The sequence below is a fragment of the Puma concolor genome, chromosome D1 (genome assembly GCF_028749965.1).
Source record: "Puma concolor isolate L17-30 chromosome D1, mPumCon1.1.hap2, whole genome shotgun sequence".
NCBI classification, from domain to species: domain Eukaryota; kingdom Metazoa; phylum Chordata; class Mammalia; order Carnivora; family Felidae; genus Puma; species Puma concolor.
The window spans coordinates 26,292,945-26,313,597 of NC_141676.1; the positions used below are offsets into that span (position 1 = coordinate 26,292,945).

Below are 20,653 nucleotides of genomic sequence, written 5' to 3' on the forward strand. Positions count from 1 at the left end.
TCCCGTCATTTGAAGGTTCTTCCATGGGAGCTTCAGTCCTCCCGAGGCTCCTCAGACGAGTAGGTTTCAGCGTCTTGAAAAATTCTAAAAAAGATCTAACTAACTGATCCGATGAGTAACCAAGTGTGAAGCCACATATTTTAGAGAAGTATCAGGCTCATCAATGAGAAATGGACATCCTAACGATACGTCAGAGGGACATCTGCTTCAGGACCTCATATAACCAAGGAGCACTAAGCCTCATGATACTGCTTTTATTACAAAGTGGGAGATGGAGTTAGAAGCAACGCTGGGTGAAAAGAGAAGGTATGCCTAACTTTGGCCTGATTCCATCATTGGACATTCTCGGATCCTTTAATCCATGACAAAGACAGGGCCTTATGAATAATGACAATGAAAATACTAAGAGCTACCACGTGTAGTCAGTGTTCCAGGTGCTGTTACAAGTGTTTCTAGTCTAACTTTCAGGTAGGTAATAACATTTTCATTTTATGTTAAGGGAAACTGAAGCCCACAGTGATTAAGTCACCTGCCCAGTGTCAGGCAGCAGGTAAGCTGTGGAGCCAAGATTCGCCTCAGTCGCCCCTGTTCCAGGTCAGTGCCCTGACAGCCACCCCACAGAGCACCATGCCCCTGAAAAGGAAACTGAGCCCCTGCGAACCAGTATCAGACAACAAGAGAGCAACTCTAGTAGTTGCACAGAGGAGAGCACTCAGGATGAGAAGTCAGAGGCCCTGAGGGAGTCAGTCCTGTCTTCTGGAGCCAACCAACTAGGTGACTTGGGGCAATCACCGATGAATCTCTCAGGGCCCCAGGCTCCCGAGTTACTAAAAGTGAAAAGCCAAACGGTGTCCCTTTTATCTCTAAAATGATATAACTGCATAAATTTAACGTTCCTGGAGCAGTGCTTCGCCAATTTGGATTTGTCTCTAATCACATTTGTTGCCAAAACTAGAGGGGCTTTTGGGAGACTAGGAATCTGCTATAGAAATTCTAAAGGGGACACAAAACAAGAAGTAAAGAAGAGAATAAAATAAACTTTTCCCTTGACAATGTTGCCCTGTCAAGCAATTACCCTCTCTCCTACCTTTAACCACCAAGCTTATTTAGAAAGTCACCTAAAACCCACTCATGAACACCACTAAAGAGTCGACTAGTCACCAACTCCATTTAACCTCACTAGTCACCTGTCTGCAGCATTTAGACACCACCGATGTCCCTCAGTCTTTAATTTCCTTCCAGGGTTTCTGTGACCCTGGACTTCTCGGGCTTTCTGTATATCGGCTCCCTCCCTGCAGTTCTACCCTCTCTCTCTAGGTGACTATGATTGAGAAACTCCTCTAACCAGGGTTTTTTCAACCTCAGCATTATTGATACTCGGAGCTGACAACTCTTCGTGTAGAGGAAATGTCCTGTGCCTTGTGAAATACATAGCAACACCCAGGCCTCTTCGCAGGAGGTGACAGTAGCGCCGCGCCCCACCTCCAGACATCGTCAAACACCCTCTGTGGTCAAACCACCTTCTCTCCACACCTTCCTCCTTAGTCATTTCATCCCATTTTTGCAGTTCAGCTACTGCCTCCACACAGATGGCTCCCAAACCTCGATTTTCTCTTCAGGCCTCTAGTGTCGCAATTCCTTTTGATGTGTGGCTCTACCTGGGTGCTTTTCTGTTACTCAAACCATTAAGCCTCAAACTGAGGCCTCTTCCTCCTCCTCAACATTTTCCTGCTGCCTGGTCTGAGTGGCCAGATATTAAGTACTATGGAAGCATTTCACGTGTTTTCCTTCAACTAGTCATCACAATGATGATACCAAGTGGTGGCAGTTATTATTCCATCAACTTTACAAATAAAGAAACTGAGGTCCAGAGGGGGTGAGAAACTCACATAGAGTAAGTGGCAGACCTGGAGTTTGAACCCACATAGTTTGACCACACATCTGCCTTTTAACCACAATATTATTCTTCCATATTTTCCCTTCAGACCTTGTCCTATTCCCCGCCTTCCCTCTTAATGACACCAGGGTTTAGGACATCAGCCAGGCTCTAAACTCTGGAGTTCAGTTTTATTTTCTCCACCAGATAATAGGTCTTTTGACTTAGTATCTAGAGGAGAAACGATGACACCTTTGCTTAGGCTCTTGCACAAAATGGTTGTCAATACATTCCGACTAAATGTGAGAAGCCATCCCACATCTGCCTCTCCTCCACCACAGTGGCTAAAGTCTGCCCTGTATCTATGAAAACCCCTTTCTTTGCATTCCCTTCCATGACTCTCCACCAAATACCTATACCCGGTCTCCAGACCCACACTCTTCACTTTAGCTCCAACTGCCACCCACCCCCCTCAGGCCCTTTAGTTCAGTCCCACTCTCACTCATACCTCAAACTTGCTAACCAGAATCCTAAGCCCCAGAGAAATTCCGGCTGATCCTCCCTTCCCTCCTCCTTGGTGTTTAGACTTTGCTTTGTCTTAGGCAGTCCTTGGTTTGGCGTGTACCTTCGATTCAGGTAGGAACCCCGTATTCCAGTCAGAATACTCCAGCCTTCCTTCATTTTATGCTAGAGTGCTTCTTCCCGTGACTGTAAATTTTGGTACCTGAGCCTAAGTACTCTCTTCTTTAACAGCTTCATGCTTATGAACCTGTTCTATGCTTCTTCTGAATCTCCTCCTTCATGGTTTTCCCTCCCCCAAATGCAAATATGAACATACATGTACACGCACGCATGCACATACACTCACAGCATTAGAGGCTCAGGACCGTGCTGCCTAAAGGCTTTGTACTGGAAAGGTCCTAACAAACAACTGAAGTGAATCTGCCAATCAGCTGTGAAGCAGACAGCAACTGTGTGCCCCCAGTCATCTGAGAGAGACATGGTCACAGCAGACTGATGAGCAGCTCTTACTGTGAGAGACGGAGATCTAGCCACGATGATTGTGGCACCACTGCCAAGCATCCTCTCCTCCCAGGGCTGCCTGTTCATGCTGTCAGCTGCTATGACTCTATTGCCATGACAACTTGATGTGAAACCCAGTGTCACTGAAACCCAGTGGTGCTGAACTGGAGGCACCGGAGAACAGTTCAACGGGAATGCTAGGCTCACTGACAGTCCACTCAGTCTACTGCTTGCTCTTTGGAGGCCTTTCTCCTTGCCTGACCCCAGGCTGGCAATAAAGAAAGCAATCACAAACTTCTGAACACAACTCTTCCTGAGTGAGCAGAAAAATAATTCTGAGTGACCCCCCCCCCACAGAAATGTGAAAGAAGGAGTCCCCCAGAGACACCCAGGACCTGTAACAGGAGTAAGAGTCAGAGCTTCCAGTTTACCTTGTTCTCTTGCTTTTCTTCCATCTTAACCTGTGCATAAGCTAAAAAGACAGTTTTTGCCTCAGAAATTATCCTGTAGGAGGTGGGAGGTGGGAACTGACACTGAAAGTTTCAGGGATAACTAAACAGAAATACTATTTTTAACCCTTTTAGACTTGAATATACTAAGTAGGCCTATATTACCTGCTGAAGATTAAAGCAATTTTAAAATAAGACTTAGCCCTCCTCCTCTATTCCACTTCCCTTTTTGAGCATTCTCCTTGCAAAACCACAGTTATTTGTTCGCCATCAAAACCAAACAACGGCACACCACCAAGAACACCGAGGAAAGGGCACTGAGACGCAGGTCTCCTTGGCTACATGTCAAAACGGTAAACCTCACGGAGTCTGTTGTGGTAGAGAAACAGGTTTGAGTACTAATAACTGTGTTTCTGAAGCTCAGAAAGGTGAAAGTTTCGTCTGTAGAACGGAGGTAATAATATCTTTCTCACAGATATTTTTTGTGAAGTCTACACAATACACAGAAAGAACTTCGTATTCTCCGGGCACACAGGAACATCAGCAGAACTATTCTGCAGATGCAGATGACAGTAACCATGAACATGTATTGTGTGACTTTTACACGGTACCCACTGAGCTCTCACAGACAAAGAGCCCCCAGTTAGTTTTCTTACAGAAGGAGAACGTACACCCTTGGGAGAGCAAATTTAGATTTCCCAAAGGAACACAGGAAGGACCTTCTCATACAACCTAGGCAGGAAAAGTAAGGATGTCAATCAGGGGCTCCTTGCCTTGGTTTCAGTAAATGGCCACAGGCCAGCTGTCAAGGAGCAACGTTTGTCTCTTCTAGTTTGATAAGATCAGATACAGTCTACTTCAGTGACACCAGGGCAAAACACAGCATGCGGGAAGGGTAGGTCACATTCTGCCCCGCAGCTCCTAAGCACAGTCTGCCTCAATCTCACAACCTACCTCTACCATATTGTCTCTCTTCTGCAGACTGAAGCCCTATTACACCTCTGGAGCAGCTAACAGTCTGCTTACCCAAGAACCACAGGGTTCTAAGGTACTAAGTACAGTTGCGAAAATACTTTTTCGGTCCCCAAGGCCATGCTTCTTTTTTTTTTTTTTTCATGTTTATTTATTTTAGAGAGAGAGAGACAGACAGAGCATGAGCAGGGGAGGGGCAGAGAGAAAGAGGGAGACACAGAATCCGAAGCAGACTCCAGGCTCCGAGCTGTCAGCACAGAGCCCGACACGGGAATAGAGCCCGACACGGGAATCGAGCCCGACACGGGGATCGAACCCACAAACTGTAAGATCATGACCTGAGCTGAAGTCGGATACCCAACCGACTGAGCCACCCAGGCACCGCCCCCCCCAAGGCCATGCTTCTAACCATCCTCCATTATTTCTTATCTCCTTCTCAAAAGTTTCCGTTTTCAGGGTACTCAGTAATAAAAATGTAATATGATTAGTCCTAGCTTATGGGTGACGCTAAAAGCTCAGACAAATCAAGACGGACAGGTAACAAGTGCCAGAAGGACTCAGGTCATCTGACTCCAAAGTCTGTGCCCTTACACCACAGAAGTAAAGAAAGCATGTCATACTCGATAGGTTTTTTTTCCCTGGAAGTCTGAACAAACTCTCTATTGGTATACTCTTCCCAACCCATTTCTATAAGTAAAAGTTAGTAACTTCCTACAACTACTAACATTTCCACATAGCAATCATAAAAAGGCAATTTATTGGCATCATTAACCTTGGACAAGTCATTAAACCTGTTAAATCGTTGTTTCCTCCTCTGTAAAATGGGGATTATACCGTCTAGCTAATCAGGTTGAGTTAGGAATTAAGGATCTACCATAGAATTTATTTCACCAGCCGCAGAGGTAAACAGAAGCCATTCAACAAAGGTTAGTAATCAACTAAATCACTGGGTTGAACTGACCTTCTCTACACAGCCACAGACGGGTTTTGCCATTTGGCTAAATGCAGTCAGGGGAGAGATGTGGTTCTCAAATTTTACATTTTATATATACACACAAGCATCTACATACAGACCTGAGGTAGACTGAGAGTCGCACTCTGTAACTTTAGCCTTAAGAGATCAAGAAAACATCTTTTTTACTTTAGCAGACCTGAGTGTTATTGCCTAGCCGAATGAGAGGTGGAACTAACAGGAAAAGGGGAAGAAGGGAGAAAGAAGGAGGCCGAGGCCATTACATAAAAGTCTGGGTGGTTTTTATCGCTATTATCACAATAAAGTTTTATATCTAGGCACCCAGCCTCCTAAATTAAATGTCAAATACAATCCTGCGCTGGCAACATGAAGTGTGGCTGCTCTGGGGGGGCCCTGACAGCCCCACTCCCCTCTCCACACTGGTCACGTAATAAGTCCTTCAGGCTTTGGCAGAGAGTATATTATCAGGTCTCCCGTCAGTGCAGACAGGACCTGGAGCAGGGGGAAGAGGACATCACAATGTATTAATTTTATTAAGCCATTTAAAGCTCAATCCCTTTGCTTTCGAACAATGCTCTAGCCCACCAGGCAGCTCAGAAACCATGCCTACCGTAGTTTTAAATGCCCAGAGTTGATTTGTACAGTACTTCAATTAGGAGCTCTGGTGCTCCAACAGAAAGAGGATGGCCAAAGGGTAAAGCTGCAGGAGAAGGCAGAAGTAGGAAGAGAAAAAGAATCTCAGTGGTGTTTAAAGTAGAGACATATCTCCTAATGTGTTTCTTAAATGTGACACTTAATTTCTTCTGTGACTCTTAATTTATTTTTTTTTTAATTTGGCACCAGGCAGTTTTGCTAACTACAGAGTCTGCTCCACAACAATAAACATAACTGCTTCTATGCGCTGATTTCTTATTTCTATTGGGAATATATGGACACACAGCTGTAAACTCCCAAGGCAGAGATATGTGCCTCAACTTGAACGGGCCACGTTGCTACACTGAACTAACACCAGGCAAGGAGGCCACGCAAGGCCTAGAGCCAACCAGCCAGCCAGAAATACCAAGGGGCTCCAACTTGGGAGATCTAACTCAACTTAACTGCATGCCATTATCGCTCAAAAGAGGTAGCAGTGGCCCTTAAAAGTGTCACTAATCCTGGGAAGCGTTAATTGATCAAAGCATAGAATCTAGTTAGGTATTAACAGGTGGCTTACTTTTCTCCACAGGGATCAGAAGGCCTCCTCAACTGTGGCTTGGGACACGGCCCCCACATAACCATAGCCTTCCGCTGGAAGCAGCAGTGGTTCTCAGGACTAGGAGAAAGCTAGCAGCAGCCTTCGTTCACAGGATATTGTACAAAGCACTTTAAATGGATTATCTCACTTAATCTTCCTAACAACCCTATGAAGTATGTACTATTATCCCATCTTTTGCAGCTGAATAAAACAAAAACCTGAGCAATGAAGAGATTAAGCACAGGATCTGCCTGGGCTGGAAAAGCGGTCGACACTGGAGGTAATCTGACCAGCCGCGGTCCCATCCAGAGCCTGAGTTTCCACTAACTGTAGAATACTGCCTCCCCATGACAGAGGCTGACATCAGGTTTCTGCCCCTCATCGTTGTCTGGGGAGAAAGACTATTCCCTGATGATGCTTTTAAGTGAAGGGCTGAAAAAAGGGACTGGGACAGAAATCTTTCTTCCTCTCTCAGAAGCTTTATTGAGCTATAACCCACATAATCATACAACTCACCAATTTAAAGATGCAATTCAGTGGTCTTTAGTACATTCACACAGTTGTGCAATCATCCCACAATCAATTTGAACATTTTCATCACACCGAAAAGAAACCCCCCAGCCCTTACCAGTCACCCCCACCCCATTTCTCCATCTCCCTCAGCCCCAGGGAACAAGAGGTCTATTTCCCACCTCTATAAATCTGCCTGTTCTCGACATGTCATATAAATGGGATCACACACTATCTGGTCTCTGGGGATTGGCTTCTTAGCATCACATTTTTGAGGGCTATCCTTTTTGCAGCTTGCAATGGGTGCTTCATTTCTGCGTGTCGCCCAGCAGTATCCCACTGTATGGACATACCAGGTTATAGTTACGCGGTCATCCGCTGAGTGGTCTCCACATCCCAGACGGTATGATCATGCTGCTGTGACCACTGCTGTGCAGTGTTGGTGTGGACACCTGTTACCATTCCCCTTGGGTATCTATCCAAGAATGGGCTTGTTAAGTCCTATGGCAACTCTGTTTACCCCTGTGAGGAACTGCCAGACTGTTTTCCAAAGTGACTGTACCATTTCCAATGTTTCTACAACCTTGCCAAGTTGAAAACATCTCTCTACTGGAAAAACTAGAGCCCTGTAGTCCGAAAACTGCCAGCCAGCTCTGGCTCTGCTATCACTACCTGGGTGACCTCCGGCAGGGGGTCCTGGCACCTCAGTTTCCTCAGCTGTTAAGTGGGGGACTGGAGATGGCCTCAGACTTTCTACTGAGCCCTACGTTTATTCGTTTAGTCACATCACGTGAGACACCCTGACCAGTGGGAAGGCAGATGCTGTCAAAAGCTCAGCTTGGGGCTGACTGCACGCCTGCGTACCTGACTTCGCATTAACTCAGTTTCCACTGTACCTGAATAATCTTACACGGTGACTGGCCTGCCTGAAAAAAAAATTAACAGAATCTGCTTATGCTATTAGGAAGAAAACAGAAATGCCTTACTGGATAAAACTTCCATTTAGCAATAATGGCAGACTGGCCTTTAGGATTTTAGTTTTCCAAGTAACAGTTCAAAGACTGAAATGGATTCAAATGATAAAAATGTTTATAAGGGATGATGTTAGATGAAAAAAGCAGGATACAAACTATGTATGCATGGTGTGTGTGTGTGTGTATATATATATATATATATATGCATACACACACCCACAAATACACAGTCACACTAATACATACACATAGATACACACAGGATGACAGCTACACAGAGAGAGACAATAATACTAATTTTCTATTTGAAAGACCGAGCACCATTAACCAGTTTTCTCCTACGTGTGTCCTCAAGTGTGAAGAAGTGACCATGTGCACCAGAATCATGCAGGCCGTGTATCACAAGAGCAGTCTCAGAACTACCCAGCTGGACGTTCTGGGTGAGGCTCAAGAATCTGCAGTCAAAAAAAGAGGCACTCGAAGCTTACAAACCACTGCAAATAGCATAAGGCTTTTTCCTTTCTTTTTGACGCTTGTCTGTTTTCCACATTTTTCTACAGAGAGAATGTATTATTTTGATAACTGGCAGACAGGGAAAAAGGGAAGCTGTCTCGCTTTGTTTTGATAAAGGCAGGGGGACAGTGAAGGAGGATAAAGAGCATGCTTCTCCTCTTTCTGCTGCTCAAGTGTCCACAGAGGAGGAAAAGGGCCACGTTTGTTTCCCAGTGGATTCTAGGCCTCAGAGCCTAGATCGGACCTGAGAAAGCACAGGCATTTTTCCCACTTGGTGTTCTACACCAATAACAGGCAAATGCTGAAACACCAGCCTGGGTTCTTCATTTAGTCAGGGCTAAATGCTCCGGGCTGTCATGGCTCCTTTGCCACCTCCCTGTACTCTTTGTTGGAAAAGGCCATCCTCCAGTCCTCGGACCCTGGCGCTGTAGGCTGCAGGACCCGGTAAAGGCAGGTAAAAGAAGAATGTGAGGGAAAAATAGAGAAGAGTCATACTGCTAAGGACGACAGCACATCTATCTATGTTTACTCATCCGTGGGTTCAACAACCGTGTGTGGGGTAAGAACAGGAAGCACCCCAATGTGGAGTCCAGCTCCCCTCACTTACTAGCAAGCTATTTAACCCCGCTAAGTCTCAGAGTGCTTACCCACAGAACAGGGCAAAGGATAGTATTTCTTTTCATTCTGTTGTTGTAATAGATAATGTGTATCTATTACTATGGCCAGGTACCCGACTAGGGCTTGAGGGTACAGAGATAAAAAATACAACAAAACACTTCAGATTACTACTTACAACTTCCTTTATTTTTTATGAAAAGTGCAGAAATAGGTCAGTAATTCTAATTGCTTTCCAACCAAAGAATCACTTTTGAATGAATCATCTTGATAACTGAGGCATCTCAATTCTCTGCTTCAGTTGGCTGAATAAACACTGTCCCAGTGAATGCTTCTGTCTTAGGGCAGAGCAAGGACCAGCACCGAGACCTGGCTTGACCCTGGTGAATAACAAGACACTAACAACAGGAATTTAAGTTAGATTTTGCTTACATCCATTTCTATTTGTACATGCCAAGCCTACCATTTTTTTTTTTTAATTTTTTTTTTCAACATTTATTTATTTTTGGGACAGAGAGAGACAGAGCATGAACGGGGGAGGGGCAGAGAGAGAGGAGACACAGAATCGGAAACAGGCTCCAGGCTCCGAGCCATCAGCCCAGAGCCCGACACGGGGCTCGAACTCCCGGACCACGAGATCGTGACCCGGCTGAAGTCGGACGCCTAATCGACTGCGCCACCCAGGCGCCCCCCAAGCCTACCATTTTAACAAGAGTCTGATTCGCACAGTAGAGTGAAGGACTGGGCTATGTTCCATTCAATGATATCAGCTACTAAAATGGACTGCAAAGTTCTCTTGCAATTATAAAATGCTATGTAAATGCTAACTAAAAATAGGACAATTCTCAGATATATTTAATTTCACGTGGCCAGACAATTCTTTGGTTTCACACTTTAGTACGAACACCTTTAGAAACTGAAGAAAATACAAAAAAACAAACAAAAAAAAACCCTGTTATGCTTTAGGCAGTCTTCGTATGGCTAGCTCCCATGTTTAATCCCACTCCAGTCTGAAAGAATGTGAGCCATTTGGCTTGAGTTTAAGGCACTTTTTTGAGAATTACTTCTTAAAGATTAGTATGATTTTTTTTTGAGACACAACTGTGTTTTTAACTACTTGTTTCAAGCACACCAGACATAGGGAACAATGAACAGAGCATCTTAGATGGAAAGAAAAGCAATCAATACTAATAGAGAAAGCCACTAATAGAGTGGCTGTTATTAACTGCATAATAAGAGGTTAGTTGGACTGAGTTTAGCATGTTATCCTTTTGGTTCAATGCTTTCTGAGAGGCTGGACAGGGGGAAGAAAGGGAAAGGAATCAATGTGTTTTCTGAGTTTTAGTTTCTTCTGGGTAGACTATGAAAGATTATTGCATAGTCACTTCATAGAGGAGCTGTGAAGAACTCAGAATGCTTTCAAGCTGTTAAAAATCCAGATGTGGATGGACACGGACACAAGGACACACGGACACACGGACACACACACACACACACACGATTAACTACATGTTTTAATTTCCCTGAAGTCTAACATAAATATAAGAATTCTACAGATAAAAATCCTGCTTTGTGCAATAAATGTTTCTGAAAAGTAGGACTGAAAAAAAATTTGTTTGCAAACTGGTTCGTATCAAACACATCAGGATGCCTTATTATTTAAAAGACCACTTCCAATTAAACAAACTAAAGATTGCTTGTTACTAAAAATATTCTCTTTCCATCGTAAACAAAGTTCTAGATCCCCGGAGATATGCACCCTTAAAACAGGGCTCACCATAGCAACATGCATGCACACAACTTAATCGGGTTCTGTGCCTTACTTCCCAACCGCCACTGGCTCTGATTCCTGTCCTCAGGCTCACCCCTAGTGGCTAGAATTTGGTGTCCCCTGATGTCCTCTGGTTTTAGAACTCAGCCCACTCCTGTACCATGGCATGAGCCTCCATCACCCTCTTAAATCCTGACCAGAACTCTTCTCCCTCTTTCGGGCCTTGGTGTTTCTCTGCTGGACATGGTGCCTTACAGGAATCCTGTCCTCTCAGGCAGCCTCGGTGTACCTCCCTCTCCTCTCCTCTGCCCCCTCAGCTCAATTTGTTTGTTTTCTAAGTCTGAAGTTTTATGTATCTCTTTTTTTTTTTGAAGTTGAAATCGCTTAGATTTATTTATAAGGGCTCTTCTGGCCATCTGCTGAAAGGAATGAAAAAAAATCAAAACAAGAGGGAAGGAAAATCACTAAGGTCCACCATAGTCTCTAATCACCACAGACCCACTGAATCAGCAACCATGGGGGGTGGGCCCAGCACTCTGTATTTTATAAGTCCTCCAGGTGATTTTTAAAACATTAAAGGTTAAGAACCAGTGGTCTGAAAGAAAAAGGGGCATCGGACAAATATTTTGGACAAAATGAGGCTTCTCATTCAGAATAATTAAGTCTACGTTATTGACACAGAAGTATACCCAAGATATTCTGTGTAATAAAACCACAGGTATAGTATATTTCTTGTAAAAAAAATCTTAGAAGTATATTTCCACATGGAAAAACTGTCTAGAAGGTTACACACCAAACTGTTAGTAGTGGTTAGCTTGGGGGAGATTCACTTGACTTTCCTTTATGGATATCTGTATTTTTTAATCTATAAGCATATATTATTTTATAATTTTAAAAAATGGTTAATCTAGTCACCTTCCACTCCTCTCTGACAAAACTCAGAGGTAAAAATTAACTCAGTCCCCTGTAGATTTCAGTGTCTGGACTAATGAAGCTTTGTGATGCTTTAGGGAATTCTAGAGGAAGTGAGGCAGAGATAGTGCTCAGTGCTCCATGACTCAAATCAGTGCTTCTATGAAAAGCTCCTGTGCCAGGAAATGACAGGTCATAAAGCCTGAGAGATTCTGTCCCTCTTAAATAGGCCAACTTAAAAAAGATATGGTGGAGTTCTGAGGGAAAGCAGAACAAACTAAAAACTTCTCTCGGAAGACGACTATTTATTTGTTGCAAAAATTATATAGTGTCCCATTTCCCACACACCCCCCTTAGTGATCTGACATTCATTCTGCAATTACAGTGGTCCTTCTTCAAGCTAGCTCTGGGTCCATATAGCATATGTATACGGGAAACTGGAATGGGGCTTGAAAATAAAATAGATTGGTGGAAATAATCTGGGACAAGATAAAGAGAAGATAAAAGAGGTGAGTGTGTATGCACATATCCAAGATCAAGTCTGGTCCTAACAAATATCCTTTAGCTTATGATGCATCATGGGAAAATCCTGAGGCTTCCAGGAGTTGCTCCCATGGGACCACTCAATTTTTTCACCTCTGGCAAGCTTCCCATTAGAAGCACTACATGCATCCATAAAGGACCCCAAAGCACTTTACTTGTATTATCATCATGCACAGAAGCCACTCAATGTAATCTGTACACATCCTCTTGCTCCATCACTGCCCACAAGCACGTGGGTGTGGCAGAAACAGAAAACACAGTTGTCTCCTTCAGGATAGACGTTGCCCCAGAAACCAGAGAAACTCCGTTAAAAAAAAAAAAAAAAAAAGCTTTCAGTAATCTTTAATAATTAATTAGCTCATCTTCACTTAAGGAAAACTACTCATACCAGGGGTCTTTCTACTCTGAGCTAAGAAAATTGATGAAGGCTACCCCAATATTTTTCTGTCAAGATCCTCTCTATCTCTGGAACCCTAACTATACCAGAAGATAAGAGATACTACCAATGTTCCAATGCTGTCGATGCTATATGAAATTTTGCAGATTCAGGACCACAGCCACCTTTTGAAAAGCCTGTCATTGTCTGTGACTCTGCCCTGATAGTGTTTCTGATTAGAAAATCGAGGCACAATGTGATTAGAGGATAGAAAGGAGGTGAATCCCAGGGCTTGGTCTGCAGCATGACATAAAAGAAAGAGCACAGCTACTGGAGTCAGTATGAATCGCAGCTTTAAATTATACTAGATTCAGGGCAAATGGCCCTAACCTCCCTAAGCCTCAGTGTCTTTATCAATAAAATGGGAATAATAAGCTACTCTACCAGGTTGTTGCAAAAATCACAAGAATTTAAGTCAGGGGGAATAAGAAGCATTTAATGGGCAGAGAGTTTCAGTTTGGAATGATGAAGAAGTTCTGGAGATGGATGGCGGTGGTGGTGATGGTTGGACAACAATGTGAATGTACTTAATGAGACTGAACCATACAGTTAAAAATGGTTAAAGGGGTAAGTTTCATTATGTATATTATACCACAATTTTTTTTCTTTTTTTTTTTTTAATTTTTTTTTTAATGTTTATTTATTTTTGAAACAGGGAGAGACAGCATGAACGGGGGAGGGTCAGAGAGAGAGGGAGACACAGAATCTGAAACAGGCTCCAGGCTCTGAGCTGTCAGCACAAAGCACAAAGTTTGATGCGGGGCTCGAACTCATGGACCGTGAGATCATGACCTGAGCCGAAGTTGTACGCTTAACCGACTGAGCCACCCAGGCACCCCTGTACCACAATTTTTAAAAAAGGAATGTCAGGCTCCCAGCACAGTGTCTGGCTCCCAGTGGGTACTCAAAAAATGCTAGTCTATTCACCATATGAAGAACTTTAAATTAAAAAAAAAAAAAAAAAAAAAAAAAAGGTAGGGGATACAAAACGTGAAACAAAATTGTGCTCTTTTCCCTATTTAATTGTGAGAGGCTCTGTCAGGAGAGCCAGCTGGCATCGATACCAAGTAGTGCCACAGTAAGTCTCCGGGTAGGAGAAGGGAGGCTGTGTTAGTCATAATCCCTCCGGCATGTTCAGTTCCCAGTCCACCCCCACCCTGGTATGGAATCTCCCAGAATATCAATCCTACAGCTCCTAACATCTTGCAAAGAAAGCTGGGAAGCTGAAACCATTTCCCAGACCAGACTCGAGGTCATGAGGACAAAAGCATTCGTGGTGGCAGCTGGTTCCTGTAAGTGGCAGAGAGACAAGACGCGAGTGCTGAACACCAACTGGAAAAGTCTGGAGCCTGTTCCAGTCCCCAGCATTAAGCTGATCAGTACCTCGGATGCCTTTGGCTGAATTAAATGGGCACAAAGGACAGTAGTCTCAAAGGCCTGTTAAAGGAAGATTAAAAATGCACTTGTCTGCAGTTCAGAGAAAACAATTAATGATTATGTGTTGTAAGTCATAAAACAGAGAAGGGAAAAAACAGATGACTTATCTCTAGGCATATGAGAACAATGCTTCTGATAGGCAGACTTAATTAGATCTTGATGCGACGTTCAGATAGATGATCATTAACATCCCTAGAACTTAGCTCAAGGAGAACGAAATACTTGGAGTACCAATACCAGATCAATTCCAAAACAATACTTACTTTAGGATCTGAGCTCTTGAACTTTAACCTTTCCACCAACTCAATCATAGCCGCCTTCAGTCCGCCAGAGTCTTTGCTCTAGAAGAAAGAAAAGTCAGGGGTCATTAGACCGCGTTTTGTTGCTCTTTCAAACACAAATAGCATTTCATGGGACAATGAAATGGAAAGCAATTTTTTCTTCTTATTAGCCAAGAGAACTAAACAACTAAGGAAAGCTGCACTGTCCCTCTTCCTCTATTGGACAAAGAGGGTCGGGACATAAATTGCCCACTGACCTGAGAAACTACTGGAATGAAAACTAAATGCAATTTGTACAGGCTGACACATTGCTTCATCTTAGGGTTCAACTGCGCCAGTGCTCACTGAGGGCTGAGGGTCTGAAAAGAGATTTTGATCTGGGATGTCCATTTTATGACTTAGTGGTTTTTATTTTGAACTTCTACATGCCAATTACAGAAGTATGCAGTATTAAATATTCTTGTAAAAATAAAAACAAAGAAAATGCCCCGAGATTTCAAATGGTATTACAGTGTGCTGTTGAGTACAGGCTTTTGAGTCAGACATGTAAGGTTTCAAATTTGGGGTCTGTCATTAACTAGTTGACTAACCTCAGATAAATTACTTTCTCAAAACCTTCTCCCCTTCTATAAATGGGGATAATAAGCAGCATTATTTTGAGACTTCACTAGAACAGTGTAAAGGTATTTGCCCAGTATGTGGCACTTAGTAAGTGCTCAATAAATGTCTATTATTATTGTTATTTCATTAGAACGATTAGAGTAACACAATCCAAGAGAAATGTAATGTAAGCCATAAATGCAAGCCACATATGTAATTTTAAGAGTTCTAGTAGCCACAGGGGCGCCTGGGTGGTTCAGTTGGTTAAGCTCAGACTTCGGCCTAGGTCATGATCTCGCGATTCATGAGTTCGAGCCCCTCATGTCAGGCTCTGAGCTGACAGCTCGGAGCCTGGAGCCTGCTTCAGATTCTGTGTCTCCCTCTCTCTCTCTGCCCCTCCCCTGCTCATACTGTCTCTCTCTCTCTCTCTCAAAAATAAATAAATGTTGGGGCGCCTGGGTGGCGCAGTCGGTTAAGCGTCCGACTTCAACCAGGTCACGATCTCGCGGTCCGTGAGTTCGAGCCCCGTGTCAGGCTCTGGGCTGATGGCTCAGAGCCTGGAGCCTGTTTCCGATTCTGTGTCTCCCTCTCTCTCTGCCCCTCCCCCGTTCATGCTCTGTCTCTCTCTGTCCCAAAAATAAATAAACGTTGGGAAAAAAAAAAAAAATTAAAAAATAAATAAATAAATAAATAAATAAATGTTAAAAAAAAAAAAAGAGTTCTAGTAGCCACAAAAATAAAGTGAACTTAATTCTAGTATATTTAACTCAGAATACCCAAAATATTATCACTGCAACATGTAATTTCAACATGAGATATTTTATACATATTTTTCATACTAAGTCTTTGAAATCTAGTGTGTATTTCACAAATGCAGCCCAATTCAATTTGGACAAGCCACATCTCAAGTCCTCAAAAACTATAGATAGCTAGTCAGTACTGTGTTGGTCAACACAGACTCAGTGAATGGACTCTACAGGCACACAGCCTGGACTCAAGTCCCAACTCTACCACTGGCTGTGTGACCCAAGACAGCTCAGCCTCTCTACGCTTCTATTTCTTTACCTGTATAACACGAAGCTAATAACAATACTTGCTTCATGGGGTTATATCAAGATTAAATGAACTAGTATACATTAAGGTGCTTAGAAAAGGACCTGGGACATGGTAAATGCGACAGATACATGAGACACTTTTATTATTGTTGTCTATCTGCCTCATAATGTTTTAAACTCCTTAAGGGTAAGAACTACATCCATCTCTGCATCTATGCCCAGCATCAAGAAGGGTTTGAAAAAGTCTACTGAACAAATGAATGAATATGCAATCTGAAAAAAATGAATGACCTAATTATAATACATGTGTAGCACACTCTAAAATCACATAAATTAGCTTATTTTATCTCAACTCCTTTGTGGGATACGGTAGGATCATCACCCGCATTTTACCAGTGAAGAAAAGGAAGCATGAGGAAGTAAAATGATGGTCATTTTTATGGGGAAAAGGATAATAAAGAGGTACAATATAAACAAACACTACAAATATCTGTTACTCAAAATTGGTCTCAGAATCAGTGATATTTTCCAAATTTGCAGAACCAATTCCAATTCCTCTAAAACAGGAAATACTTAGTAAGACCCCTTTAAGTAGATTAAAATAGACTAAAGGCTCAATGTTTTTTCCCCTCTAACTCTCTTTCTCTTCCAAGTCTATCCAGTAAAAGCCTGGTGTAATACGACTAGACTGGTATCTGCTTTAGATGTGCTCTCTAAACACAGAGTAGTTAACATTCCCATCCTAGCTGTGGTTCTAAATTTTAATAATTTGTAGTTTTAAAACGATGGTTCACAACTCTCCAAATTTCATCACCAATTTAAATCCTTAATCTCTGTGGTCTCACAGCAGACAGTTGGGAAAAGGAATCCAGAGGTCACATACCAGAGAGTTGGGTGAGACCGAAATACCTAAAAAAGGGTTAAGTCGCCAGACACAATCCTGCTTTTATGAGATGATCAAACAATAAAGCCTGTCTGGTGATATCATTTCTCTAACCTGCTTCTCATTGGCTGAACAAGCAGGTCACTTGTCCCTGGAAAGCTCTCTTCCCCCACATCCCAGCTGCCAGCGCCCAATTTAAGCTCTTAAGCAAGAGCCCTGATATATTATGACGTCCCCCCCGGCTCTAGACAACAGAAAGGAATGCACCAAAACTGTGCCTTAAAACATTCAGAAAAGAAATGGAACGACGAAGGAATCCCTAAGAAGCAGACAGCCCCTTTGCAGGCAGACGTGCCTTGTGTGGAGAGATAAGGGAACCCTTAGCCTTCTCTCATAAAAATACAGTGTGTCAGCAGAATCTTTCCTCCTCTTCACTAAGCATCAGCAGCACTGCCTACCCAGGGGAGAGACAGAGGAAGATGCACAGATACTCTCCTTTCAGGAAATTCACCCATTCCACCCCCACCCCACTGTTTTTGAGAATTATTCTCAGACATTAACTGGGGTCTATATTGAGCCAGCTATACTCAGCCTCTAAATGGGTGGTGAAGAAAACATGCCCCAATGGCTCCCCCCCCCCCCCCATAAAATAAGCAGATGGTTAGAAGGGAGAGGCTCCTCTGGGCAGACCTGCCCCCAACAGCTGCAAGGCTGGGGCAAAAGTCCAAGTGGAAGACCCTGGCCCCAGATTCACCTCGTTTCTTTCCCCACACACCAGTCCCTTCCTCCACCTGAAAAAGCCTTGTGCACAGATGTGAAAACTAGTGCACCCAAGCTCTGGGAACATCTCTCTCAAGGAGTCACCCTTGGCCACATCTGAGATCTAGTTACACACATTCAGGGGTAGAATCTAACGGCTTGATCCATCTTCGGAGGAACAGACTCAGAAAGAGGCTCTACAGGCCTCAAAAGCAGATTCAAGATATTTCATCAGGTAATTCTTGAGTCCTGGATACTTGGGAGAGTAGTCATGAAGGGGATGGCGAAAGAAAGGGCCCTCTACAGCATGCTACGTAGGGTAGAAACACAGGGTTATCTAGGTCTGAGGTAGCATTTGAATTTGCCTGTCCCCAAAGCATAGGGTAGTATGTTTTAGTCAATCATCTGTTTGCAAAAGGTAACCAGGATAGGAAACTATATCCTCATACTTCCCTACTGTGGGGGGATAGAACTACTGCCTATGAAGCTGTGTTCTATTTGAGAAGTGGACCATAACGGTAAGAATAGGCAGGCTAATTCTAACCCTGTAGATACCTGGTTCCATAAATGGCCAGATTCTACTGTGTCACTCCTTCAGCAGGCATTTTGAGTGGCAAAGTGAGAGTCTCCTGATACTGCTCTCCTCCACCTCCATCCCACCCAACACCTTCCAAGAACACAAGAGTTCAATGTAAGCGTATCTTGTTTACACATCTCTTTCCTTCCCTGAAAGAATGTAGAACACAAAGAGACAATTGCTATGTTGTGACACCCGACTCTTAAGAGTTTGATCAATCTGTGGAGATGTAACATCCTTCAGAAAAGTCAGCTCATAGGGGTGAGTCATAATAAAGCCAAAGAAAGGAAAAATGCCTTACACTGGAAGGTGTTCTTTACTCTCCAAAGCACTTTCATATGCTCTTTCATTGGCATTTCACAATAAACTTAAAAACTAGTATACTCGCACTTCACAGCCAAGAAAATGGCTCGTGGAAATCAAATGAGGAACCCAAAAATCACACGGCTCATACACTTTGTCAATGGCATTTCACAGTGACACAGTAACTAAGAGGTGCTACGTTCTCACTTTACAATGGTGAAAAAATGGTTCTGTGGAAGTCAAATGAATACCCAAGTGATGCCCCCAAATCACAAAGCTAGTAAGTAGCAAAAACCAGGATCAGAATGATTCAAATGAAAAAGATTGAGAGAGATATATATATATATATACATATAACAGAAGAGATTGGTGTCAAGAATACATAAGAAAATACAAAAGGGATTCCTATAAACAAGTAAAAGTCAAATATGCCCCAGTGAAATCCAAACATAGGATAAGCACATAACAGAAATGTAGAATGGCTAATAAACATCTGAAAAGATGTAAAAGATGCTCAAACTTCTTGCAATTAAGATATTTTTTATTCATCACATTGAAAAAAGAGTTCTGGGGGTGCCTGGGTGGCTCAGTGGGTTAAGCGTCAGACTCTTGAGCTCAGCTCAGGTCATGATCTCGTGGTTCAGGAGTCAGGCCCACATTGGGCTTTGCACTGATGGCACAGGGCCTGCTTGAGAGTCTGTTTTCTTCTCTCTGCTTCTTCTCTACATGCGCACTTGCTCTCTCTCAAAGTAAATAAATAAACTTAAAAAACTGATAATATGAAGCGATGAGGGGCTTTGGTGAAACTAGGAACTCTGCTATATACCTGGATTCAAGGCAAGACATAGTGATTTTTTTTTTTTTTAAAAACCTCGCAAAAAGAAACATAGTATACCTATCATTTATTTAAAAACAAACAAAACTCTTACTTTTTATGGGCGCTATGTATGTATGTAAAAGACCTGAAAGAAATGACTGCAAGTGCTGGTATTGCAGAGAGTAGTAGGAAGGGTCTTACATTTAGCTAAACGTATTCCTATTGTCTATTTAAGATTTAGTATCCATAAAGGCGGGAGTGACGGAGGGAGGATAGGCCTACAGCTTAAGTACCTCTCTACATGAGTTTGCTTAAATAAATACTAGGGCACTGTTCCCCTTATACTGCAAACATATGAATCAGCAGGTACTAGAGAGGTTTCTTTACCTGGTGTTCATGTAACAATTCCAGGGAGTTAGAAATCCCTAAAAGTGTATGCAAAATTTGCAATGTACATGCACTTTTCTAGGGAAAGGGGCTTAGTTTTCCTCAGAGCACCAAAAAAGTTTAACTTTCCTAGTGCAAAGACAATTGCACACAAAGAAAGAAGACCCAGGTTCTAGTCCTACTTCTGCTACTAACTACAGCGTGAGCCTGGGAAAGTCATTTTATATCTTTGGGTTTCTGTTTCTCAATATGTGAATAAAGAAAATGGACCAAATCAGAATCTACAAATTTGTAGCCTGCAGCCTACAGAATTTTTTTTTTTTTTTTTTTTTTTTACTTTTTAGTGTGTTATCCCACATAGCATACTGGGAGTTTTAAATTGGTTGCCAGCATTTAAAAATCAGGAGATAAGCTAGAATCGTGTTCTGTCGAGGACAAAACACGATCCTAGCTTCTTTGGAAAATCTAAAAGACCTGATTTATACTGGGCTTCCATTCTCATACAGCAGCAACGACTGAGTAAGGAGCAGCTATCTGCCTTCTACCAGGCAAGCTCTCTCCAGTTTGCCATAGTCACCCTCATTGGCTTCTCTCATTTACATTACCTTCCTGGTCCTGCAGACATCTGAAATGGCTATCCCTGGAGGCAACACTGGAAAGTTCTCTACCTCTAAGGGTCCTTGTATTTGAACACCAAAAGTTGGGAGGTCTTTCTTCACAGGGGTTGAGAACACCTCATCAACACATGTCCAT

At 42.8% G+C, this 20,653-nt stretch overlaps 1 protein-coding gene across 4 annotated transcripts in view; it reads right to left on the minus strand.

Moving 5' to 3' along the window:
• Positions 1-20,653, minus strand: part of TRIM44 (tripartite motif containing 44) — a 112,049-nt gene that overhangs the window by 73,878 nt on the left and 17,518 nt on the right. For 3 of the 4 annotated variants that reach the window (XR_015240897.1, XR_015240898.1, XM_086677676.1), the window contains exon 2: positions 14,502-14,579. Coding sequence is in view for 2 of the 4 variants with exons in the window: in XM_086677676.1 (XP_086533802.1) it covers positions 14,502-14,579 (78 nt within the window). In the remaining 2 variants the exon portion in view is untranslated. Of the gene's footprint in view, positions 1-9,306; positions 9,538-14,501; positions 14,580-20,653 lie in introns of those variants that run through there. The other variant, XM_086677677.1, reaches the window with a different exon arrangement.